This window comes from Pelecanus crispus, chromosome 14 (genome assembly GCF_030463565.1).
Source record: "Pelecanus crispus isolate bPelCri1 chromosome 14, bPelCri1.pri, whole genome shotgun sequence".
Classification (NCBI taxonomy): domain Eukaryota; kingdom Metazoa; phylum Chordata; class Aves; order Pelecaniformes; family Pelecanidae; genus Pelecanus; species Pelecanus crispus.
The window spans coordinates 166,442-176,991 of NC_134656.1; the positions used below are offsets into that span (position 1 = coordinate 166,442).

General features: G+C 48.4%; 2 protein-coding genes across 2 annotated transcripts; one reads left to right on the forward strand and one right to left on the reverse strand.

Annotated features, from left to right (window-relative positions):
- Nucleotides 1–95: 95 nt before the first annotated feature.
- On the forward strand, nt 96–7,066 carry DDX27 (DEAD-box helicase 27). The gene is made up of 21 exons (XM_075721066.1): nt 96–185; nt 414–548; nt 666–725; nt 1,031–1,190; nt 1,643–1,689; nt 1,851–1,937; nt 2,711–2,816; nt 2,896–3,069; nt 3,393–3,543; nt 3,699–3,798; nt 3,896–4,037; nt 4,113–4,266; nt 4,376–4,457; nt 4,533–4,710; nt 4,851–4,957; nt 5,129–5,234; nt 5,331–5,425; nt 5,527–5,653; nt 5,906–5,990; nt 6,210–6,284; nt 6,658–7,066. The coding sequence occupies exons 1-21, from the start codon at nt 96–98 to the stop codon at nt 6,758–6,760; spliced, it is 2,364 nt and encodes a 787-aa protein (XP_075577181.1). The 3' UTR covers nt 6,761–7,066.
- A 687-nt stretch (nt 7,067–7,753) lies between these two features.
- Nucleotides 7,754–10,298, reverse strand: LOC104036611 (small nuclear ribonucleoprotein-associated protein B'). The gene is made up of 7 exons (XM_075721067.1): nt 10,249–10,298; nt 10,014–10,165; nt 9,414–9,525; nt 9,005–9,157; nt 8,461–8,599; nt 8,157–8,282; nt 7,754–7,926 (listed from the first exon to the last, which is right to left on the reverse strand). The coding sequence occupies exons 1-7, from the start codon at nt 10,249–10,251 to the stop codon at nt 7,889–7,891; spliced, it is 723 nt and encodes a 240-aa protein (XP_075577182.1). The 5' UTR covers nt 10,252–10,298; the 3' UTR covers nt 7,754–7,888.
- Nucleotides 10,299–10,550: the final 252 nt, after the last annotated feature.

Here is a 10,550-nt window from a genome sequence, read left to right on the forward strand (position 1 = left end):
GCGCCGGGCGGGCGGGGCCAGCCGTCGCCCCGCCCACAGGGGGCGGCCCGTCACGTGGTGGCGCGCAGTTCCGGGGCGGAGCTGGGGCTGCGGCCATGCTGCAGAGCCTGGGCCTAGTGGGCACGATCGCGGAGGGGGACGTGGGGCCTGAGGACCCTGAGTCTGGGGGCTCCGAGGATGAGGAGGTGGGGCCGGGCAGGATCTGCCGCATGGGTCGTGGGTGGGCCGGGCCGGTGCGGGGGCCGAGCCCAGCCCAGTTGCATCGGGCCGGATCCGGCCCACGTTGCGCTGGGCTGGGTTGGATCGCGCCGGGCCGGCGCCGCGGTGGGTGCGGTGCGGTGCGGTGCGGCGCGGCCCAGCCCAGCCCAGCCGTCCCGCCGTCCCGCCGTCGTTGCTCATTGGTGTTACCGCAGGAGCTGTGCCGGGCGCCGGGCCCCAGGCGGCGGGGCCCTGCGGATGGGGACTTCAATGCCGCCTTCGTCTTCGGCGAGGCGGAGGCCGGCGGGGAAGGCGCCTGGGCGGCGGCGCTGCGCCAGCTCCGCGGCAAGGTGAGGCCCGCGGCCGGGACTGGGGCTGCGCTGCCTGAGGCCTCAGTGCCTGAGGCCCCAGTGTCCCACGCTCCCCCGGGCTCGTCTTACAGCTCCCTTTTGTGATTTCCTGCCTAGAGACCAGCTACGACGCTGGATGAGAAGATTGAGAAAGTGAGACAGAAAAGGAAGTTGCAGGTCAGGGCCTTTTTCTCTCATTACTGGAAAGACAGGTATGGGTTTGGCCTTCTACTGTGTTCCCTCCAGAGGCACAGACTCTGAAAGCATCCTGAGCTGCAGTGCTCAAACCCACCTGGGCTGGGTTTGCAGCCACACCTGATGCGTTGCTGAACTGATGAGAATGCAGAATTGCTAACGCTTTGGGTTATGCAAAACCATGTATCTGTGAATGGGCTCATAATAAGAACGAACAAAAGCTCGTACAGGATGGAAGTTTCTTTTTTATCCTTTCTTTTTAAAACTTTTTTTTCATCTTTTTCTAGGAAAGAGAAGTTAAACAAGCTGAAGTGAGAGAAGAAGATGTGGAGACTGAGGATAATCAAACCAAAGAGAGGGAGTGTGAGGATTTCAGTAGGGACAAAGAAGAAGAAGATGTGGAGTCTCAGTATTCATTGGATGATGAAACTATCTTCAGAAAAGCAGGTATTAGCAGTACGTAGAGAGATGGTCAGGGGCAAGAATCTGACAGACTGTTGGCTCACTGGAGAAAAGACTGTAGCGAAGCCTTGCTGGGAGTGGGCAAGAACCTCTTATTTTTTGTTGTCTTCTTTCTGCGACATTTCTTCTGATTTTGGTCAAGCTTATTTTGAGTGGTAGCCATAGTACTTTAATTGAACTCATCCCTGAGGAAGGCTATTTGCTTGGCATTTTATTCCATTGCATGCCTGTACTTGTTTCTGAGGCTTCTCCCTCAATAACTCATTCAGAGCAAAAAGTATGAGATGAAGGTAGAATCATTGAATAGAATCATAGAATCATTTAGGTTGGAAAAGACCTTTAAGATCAAGTCCAACCATTAAAGACGGTAGTCACCATATCTTGTTATGTCTTTAGCTGTGCTTGTTAAGTCCTGTCACGTTTCTCTTTCTCTGCAGATACAGTCAAAGTGAAGGAACGGAGGAGATCAAAAAAGGGAGAAATGGTAAGTGTTGGACAGAATGACACTAGGTCATTCTCCAGCATTTCTTCTGGGGGAATTTGACTTCGGTTAACAAACTGTAGCTCAAAAACCACCCCAGAGCCCTTTGACAACATGTGTTGTTGCCTGTGTTGTTCCAGTTTTGTTGTTGTTGCTGTTTCTAGGAAGCAGAGAGCTTTTTTGAAGATGCCTCTCAATATGATGATAACTTATCATTCCAGGACATGAATCTTTCACGACCTTTGCTGAAGGTATTTACGTAGTTGAGTTATTACATATGTTACTCTGGGGAATGTTATACAGCCTCCTCTCTACCAATCAGAACTGTCAAATTCCTCGTTTCTTTGTAGCCTCTCTGAACAGGAAATTATGTGGGAGCTAGTGTGGAAGTCCTTTAGGAGCTGTCATTCCCAAATAACGGAAACCTTTCTTTGATTTGCAGTGTGTCAACACTATCTTGAGTGAGGCTTATTACAGGATCACAGAATGGTTGAGGTTGGAAGGGACCTCTGGAGGTCATCTTGTCCAACCCCTGCTCAGGCAGGGCCACCTAGAGCTGGTTGCCCAGGACTGTGTCCAGGTGGCTTTTGAGCATCTCCAAAGATGGAGACTCTGCAACCTCTCTGGGCAACCTGTGCCAGTGCTCAGTCACCCTCACAGTGAAAAAGAGTTTCCTGGTGTTCAGAGGGAACCTCCTGTGTTTGAGGTTGTTCCCATTGCCTCTGGTCCCGTCACTGGGCACCACTGAAAAGAGCCTGGCTTTGTCCTCTTTTCACCCTTCCTTCAGGAATTTATATGTATGGATAAGATCGTCCCAAGCCTTCTCTAGGCTGAACAGTCCCAGCTCTGTCAGCCCTTCCTGGTATGTGAGGTGCTCCAGTCCCTTTGCGATCTTTGTGGCCCTTTGCTGGACTCTCTCCAGTATGTCCATGTCTCTCTTGTACTGATGAGCCCAGCACTGAGCACAGTACTCCAGTTGTGGCCATACCAGAGACAGAGTTTAATTGCTTTATCTCCTTTGTAGGCAATCACAGCTCTTGGCTTCAAGCAACCAACCCCAATTCAGAAGGCTTGTATCCCGGTGGGCCTTCTGGGGAAGGATATTTGTGCCTGTGCTGCCACTGGGACAGGTAGGGGATTGAACAGGGCACAGGAAACATGGAAAATTAGTTACAATAATTGGTAATTCTTCTTAATTTTCTTCTTTAGGTAAAACAGCTGCCTTCATCTTGCCTGTCCTTGAGCGCCTGATTTACAAACCTCGTCAAGCTCCAATAACACGGGTATTGGTACTAGTGCCAACACGAGAACTGGGTATTCAGGTGCACTCTGTAACAAAACAGCTGGCACAGTTCAGCAGTGTCACAACTTGCCTTGCTGTAGGTGAGTATTAAGTTGCTTACGTGAACTGTACACCTTGCTGTAAACTGCGATACAGAACTGGAAATTCTGTGTAACAAAACTGGGGGCTGTACAGGCTATGGCAGGCATGCTTCTAGCAGGTGTGCTGTGGTTTAAAAATCTCACTTTCCAATACCGTGCCATACTTTTTGTTGTTTGGTTTCTGAGAAGGAAAAGGTGGAGTCACTTCTAATTGTGAGTGTGGTATTAATCTGAGTTGTTTCCCATTCCTCAGGCAATTTGGATCTGTGTACTCTGCTGCAACCTGCTGAGGGAGTCAGCAGTCCACGTTTGCTCTCTTTCAGGTGGCCTAGATGTGAAGACTCAGGAAGCAGCTCTGCGCTCCGGGCCAGATATTCTTATTGCCACTCCTGGGCGACTGATTGATCATCTCCACAACTGCCCTTCTTTCCACCTGAGCAGTGTTGAGGTGCTGATTTTGGATGAAGCAGACAGGTAGGCTAAGCAGGACAGCAGTGAAAAATGAGATGCTAATTTTCTGCTTTCCTTTTCCCAGGCTACAGGGCAGTCTTTGTTGCCCTGCATTAAGTAATGTTTCCTAGCTAGAACCAGGTGAAGCTGCCTTACCTTGCTGTTTTTCTCCTGTGTAGGATGCTGGATGAATACTTTGAGGAACAGATGAAGGAAATAATCAGGCTGTGCTCCAACCACCGTCAGACAATGCTTTTCTCTGCCACGATGACAGAGGAGGTAAGACAGGCTGCTGAGAAGCAGAAAGTTGAACAGAAGTTTGTCTAGTCTTTTACCAGAGCTCATGTGGACTTTTTTTTTTAACCTGTTTTGGTAGGTGAAAGATTTGGCTTCTGTTTCCCTGAAAAATCCTGTCAGAATTTTTGTGAACAGCAACACGGATGTTGCCCCTTTCCTGCGGCAGGAATTTGTCCGGATCAGACCCAACCGAGAGGGGGACCGTGAAGCCATTGTGTCAGGTTAGTGATGAGCAAAGAAAAGCTGGAATCGGTAGGTGACTATGAAGCAGGCTACTGAGAGGACTTTTCTTTCAGCTCTACTGACACGAACCTTCCCAGATCATGTGATGCTTTTCACCCAGACCAAGAAGCAAGCTCACCGTATGCACATCCTACTTGGGCTGATGGGTCTACGGGTTGGGGAGCTTCACGGAAACCTCTCTCAGGCACAGCGGCTAGAAGCACTCAGGTATTAGCAGGTTTAGTTGGCAATCATAGGCAAAAAAGAAGTTAGGAGTTGGAAGTCTTAGAAGTGGATGGCTGTATTCATTGCTAATGCATTTGCTCTCTCTGCTCAGGCGCTTTAAGGATGAGCAGATTGATATTCTGGTAGCTACAGATGTCGCTGCACGCGGACTTGATATTGAAGGTGTTAAAACAGTGAGTATTTGCAGTGCTGAGCTTTTTAATGAGTCCTTTAATATTGTTTCCCTACTAACACTGTTTCTGTTACAGGTAATAAATTTTACTATGCCCAACACCACCAAACACTATGTTCATCGAGTTGGTCGGACAGCAAGAGCAGGCAGGGCTGGTCGTTCAGTTTCACTTGTGGGTGAGGAAGAGCGCAAGATGCTGAAGGATATTGTGAAGGCTGCCAAAACACCAGTGAAGGCCAGAATTCTCCCCCAAGGTACGCGCTTTGCTGATCTCAAAAGCAGGAGAGCAGTAGGCAGGGAATATCATGGTACAGAGGGACATTAAAAGAGGTGCTGAAAAACAAGATGGACTTTACATGAGCTGCTTCTAGTGTTCACGCTATATCATTTTCAGATGTCATACTAAAATTTCGAGAGAAGATTGAGAATCTAGAGAAAGATGTATATGCAGTTCTGTGCTTGGAGCGTGAGGAGCGTGAGATGCAGCAGTCAGAGGCCCAGGTAAGGGTTTTTTTAGGAATTTTTTTTACCTTAGGTTTTTTTTTTAGGATCTGGAGTAGATACAGTGCATAAGGAGGTTACCCTAATGTACTTAACCTGCCTACTTTAGAAAGGGAAGAGATAGATACTTTTTAGCCACCATGAGCTCACTTCTTGCCTGAATTATCTCAGATCAATAGGGCAAAGAAGCAGCTGGAGACAGGAAAACAAGAGACTGTGGGTGAGGGTTTGGAGCGGAGCTGGTTCCAGACCCGTGAGGAGAGGAAGAAAGAGAAACGTGAGTCATGACACTGCCATGTTAAATTCCATAGCTGCAGCTGGACTCTGCTCTGTACTTCAGGAGGTTCCTTATTCTATGCTTTTGTCTCTCCAGTGGCTAAAGCACTGCAGGAGTTTGACTTAGCATTACGAGGCAAAAAGAAAAGGAAGAAATTTATGCAGGACAGACAGAAAAAAGTCCAAATGACAGTGAGTACATTTATGGACAAGTGGGACCGTGGGTGGACTATCCTAGTTTTCCCTTAGCAAAACCTCACATCACTGTAAACTTGTATTTTAACACCTTTCAGCCAGAGGAGAGGTCACAGTTTGAAATCTTGAAATCTCAAATGTATGCTGAGCGGCTGGCAAAAAGGAATCGCCGAGCAAAGCGAGCCAGAGCCTTGCCAGAAGAGGAACCAGCAGCAGTACCAGCAGGTGGAGACTTTTGTTTTACAGCTGACTTACCTTATGTCAGTTACTTTGTTACAAATAGGTAAACTAATTTGATTAGAGGGAGGCGCTGATCTTTGAAGGAATGGCCACCAGCGCTGGCCAGGCTGTGCTTGCAGAGAGTTTTCCTGATGGTTAGGCTAATTGTTGTGGTCAAGGCCACTGGGCTCTGGTAAACAAGATGAAGCTGTGGCCTTCTCTTTACAGCCAGTGTTCTGACTGTTGTCTCTGTGTTAGGCCCCAAGCGGAAGAAAAAACTGTCTGTGTTTGACGAAGAGCTTACCAACACAAGCAGGAAGGCTCTGAAGCAGTACCGTGCTGGGTAATGTCTTAGCAGTAGTACATTAGTCCAGACTTTAGTAGGTGGGATTTTTTTTTTTTTTTTTGGTGCATCTCTGGACTTTCTCAGGGATACTTTGACTGATTATGGGGGGGGGAAGGTGGGTAGAGCAGAGATGGGATTTTTGGAAGAAGTACCTGTACTATTGACATACTTCAGTGGTCTTTGTCTTACCTCCCCCCCCCCTCCTCTCTTAAAAAGCCCATCATTTGAAGACCGAAAACGCTTGGGTATGGCCCAGCATAGGAAAGGAGGAAACTTCAAATCCAAGTCCAGGTATAGCTCCCTTTACTTTCTTATTCAAGGATTGTATTTTTCTTCCTGCTTTCCCTTTCCTCCTCTTGTGATTGTTTAAAGACCCTTGCTAACAGGTTTGTTGATTCTGCAGTCACTTACCCTCCTACTGCAGGTCTGATGCTGGTGGGGCAATCAAGGATACTGCCCTTAATAGCACGTTCCTAGGCTTCTACTTGGGAGAGCATTGCCTACAAAATGCTCCGTGCTGTTCCTTACCTATCATTGAGAGTTGGGCTGGTGGAATGTAATTTCAAGTATCTTCTCTTTCAGGTACAAGAGAAAGTAAGGATTGTTGGTAATAACAAAGTGGATAATTTGGACAATGCGGACATTTCAGACGTACTCTCTCCAGGGCCGGGATTTCTTTGTACTGTGAGGAGACAACTTCAGTAAAATTGAATAGTTTTTCTTCAAGTTCTGGAATAGCTTTGGGATGTTCATTAATACCTGGTTGAAGACCCTGTGTGAAAACATCTTCAGCAGCCTGAGCAATAAAGAAGCAGTTTGGGTTTTTTTTCTAAAAGGTTTGCTGCTGTTTATAAAACACATAGCCAGAGCAATTGAGAGCTGGGATATGTTACATCTTTCTATCACACTTTTAGTTAATGTAAGTCAAGCTGTCTTTCAGGCAAAAACTGGAGAACGCTTACCGCTTTGTTCATATACTTCTGTAATCTTGATTAATTAATATGCCTGAAAACAATTTCTGTGGTTGAGAGCCTATTTCTAAAATAGGGGAAAAAAAATTTCAGACAGCTTCAGAGATAAGTCACAAGAATTAAAACAAATCTGCAAGAGGCTACTATCTGAAGAAAGGATTAACTCGGGGGGGGGGGGGGGGGGGCAGACAGTTTCCTCCTAATTGAAAAGAAAGCAGCTGTAAGCTAAGGCAAGAAGGGAAGACCAACCAGCATGCAGGCTGTTTTGTGTTATTGTGTGCAATTAATGATAGGTTTGCTCATCCTGGGTTTTTTTGTTTTTTTTTTTAAACTAGAAGCAATGCAGCTCTACCTATAAAGATCAAGCAGGTTTACTGCAGGCTAATAGCAGCAGCTTAATACAGAGCATCAGAGATCACTATTCCTAATACAGGCACCATTGTACTCATTCCACTGTGAATAATGCAGGGAGAATTCTGATCAGTAACCCATACTTAATTTCATCAGTGTTAAACTTTTTTTTTTTTTTAATTTTTACCATCCTGTCAAATTTTTCTTTCATCAGCCTTGCTACATTTCATTGATATGCTTTAATTCCTATAAGGAACACAGGTCTATATTGGTCTAAGTGGCCCAGACCAACTGTTAACTTCTGAGCTGTCAATACAAATTGAGCTTTTTGCTTCAAACATGCTCTTCTTCTGGGGTGACCGAGGTGCAGTAGTGAAAGGTAATGGCTGTGCTCCTGAAATAGACCAGTACAACAGTGACTCAAAAGTACTAGATTTTCCAACTTTATTAAAAAGGGCAAACTTTACAAGCAGTAAATATAAAATGTACATAGCAAAGTTTTGACAGGTGGTACTGCTCCGTATATTCCCTTAATCGGTCTTCTCACAGTTCAGAGGTACATTTTAGAATATCTTACGGCCTTGGTGGACGCATGCCAGGTGGAGGGGGTCCTGGGAAAAAAGGAACAAGGTGAATATTGAAGAGGAAGAGAAAGCAAAGCTAAACCAGAAAGATGTTTTCACCAAGCTCAAAGTAGCCTTAGGCCCCCTTTTTTGGCACCAAGGCATTTATTGACAACTAGCAGAGGTAGGGAGGTATTGAAACATTATCGCCCTTCAAACATTTTATTTACGTTACTGCTTCTTGTAGCTTCTAGGCATTTAAGATAACCTCCGCTCACCTCTCATTCCTGGGGGTGGTGGTCTCATGCCTGGTGGGGGCATTCCCATAGGAGCACCTCGGCCAGGTGGCATTCCCATCGGTGGGCCCATAGGTGGTCTCATGCCTGGAGGAGGTCCCATCATTCCTTAAGGCAGAGAAATAACAAGCATATAAATCCAGCTGAATATTCAAGCCACTACTTGGATATTGGAATAGTCCTCCATAATACCACATCTTCATCAGACTGATAGATACCTCTTTATCACCAGTTTTGCCACATAACATGAGCTCCTTGCTGCCCTGCTCTATACACTAATTCCTACCTGGAGGAGGTGCTCCTCTGCTCATGGGTGGAGGAGGACCCCCACGCCCCGGTGTGTACTGAGTTGGGGCTCCTGCTATGCTAGCAGTGGCTGCTGCAGCAGCAGCTGCAACTGTTCCACGACCCTGAGGTGTCATCACCTGTAAACAAAATAAACAGGTTCACAGAGAAACAGCACAACATCTGCTTTACATTAATAACTAAGAAATAAGCAAGACTGAAATTATTGTCCCTACAGAAAATGACACCAGTCTCCTCTTAACATGTTAAATAATGCTACAAATCTGTAATCCAGTTCAATGGATACGACTTCAATTCTGTGGAAGCAGCAGCACATTCAAGCCTTTTCTTCCACCATATATAGACGGAGTTCCTAGGCGATCTAGCACCAAAAAAGCCTCACTAGGGTCAAACTTCTTGGTAACAGAAACTAAGATTACAGTTCTTCCACTCCACCAATTTCTTGCATCACATTGGTACCAAGAATTAAAAGTCACCCCAGAATACACCAGACAACTCTTTTTTAATGTGTCACAGCATCTCACCTGTTGGGATGGTCCTCCCACTCCTCTGACAGGGCCTGCTAATCCTGCTGGAGCCTGTGGCATGGGTGCACCAGCTGGTACTCCCCTCCCTGCCGCTCTTCCAACTCCAGGTCCTCCAGCAGCTCCAGCAAGAGGTACCCGAGCAATTCCAGTCTGAAAACAGACACACCCCCCCCCCCCCCCCGCCAAAAGACAGACTTATCAAAAGTCCTGTGATCCCAGGGATGCCCACAGCCCTCCTTTGCCCAATTAACATCGGAGCCCACCAAAGGGATTAGAAATTCCTGTGGTGAAATTTGTTGGACCTAGTCACAACAGCATCTGTAAGTCTAGGACAATCTTGTAGTAGCGTTCTCCTACAAGGAAGCAAATTTATCAGGTGTCCCTTCCCTTTCTCCTCAGTTCTTACATCTTTTGGAGGTGGTCCTTCAACTGTCATCGACACCAGGTTTTCTCCTCTCAGCAACACAAGACCAAGGACTCGTTTCTCTTCCCGCTCTGGCTGTTTTGAATTTTTAGGTCTAGTGAGAAGAGAAAGAAAACATTGCAAGACAGAGAAAAAACCCCCCAGCGCTGCTATTTGAATTTGCAATGGAATATATGACTAGGCTACCCCAGAGAGGAGAACCTACCGTAAAAAAGACATTTTTTATGTGCCTCAAGCTAAGTACATAAAGAAGTCTAAACACATATGCGTATCTTCCCCATGTTTTTTTCCCCCCCATGATGCTTAACTGTTAGAACGACTACATTGGCATCACATAAAGGTATATTTCAGTTATTAGCAAAGAACTGAAACAAAGTACCCCTTGAACCGTGGTGGTTTGGGGATTTGACAAATGAGACGAAAACCATGACCGTTTCTGCAGGAGCTGGCAGCAGAAGTTGCCCAGCTGCTGCGCCGGCTCTCTGCTCTGAGCGGGCAGCCCCGGGGCCTCCCGCCGCGGCAGAGCAGCGGGGGCCGCAGCGCGGGAGGGGGAGCGGAGCTGGGGGGGGCCGCGCCGCTCACTTGATCTTGCGGAACTCGTCGCAGTCGCAGAGGATGAGGTTCATGTGCTTGTCGAAGGCCTTGAAGGTGCCGATGAAGACGCGACCGTCCTGCAGGATGCACCGCATGCGGTAGTCGATGTGCTGCAGCATCTTGCTGCTCTTCCCCACCGTCTGCAAGAGACCGCCGTTACGCTGCGCGCCGGGGCGGAGCGGGGCCCGCTCGCCGGGCGGGCCGGCCGTTGCGCCCGGCTCACCATGGTTGCAGCTCTCCGCGCTCCCTCCCGCCGCCGCTGCCGTCACTCGCTCCCTGCCGCCGCCTCCCCGCCGGAAGCTCCTCCGCGCGGCGACCACCGCTTCCGCCCGCCCGCACGCGGCCGCCCCACCAGCGCCGCGCCCCGCCCCTTCCGGCGCGCGACTGACGCATTTCCGGAGGCGGGGGGCGGGGGGCGGGGCGCAAGGCGGCCCTTGCCGGCTGAGAGGGCGCCGCGCAGCGGGCCCGGCCCTGCCCTGCCCTCGGGGGGGCGGCTGTCGTGCGCGGCCGCGGCGCTGCTCCAGC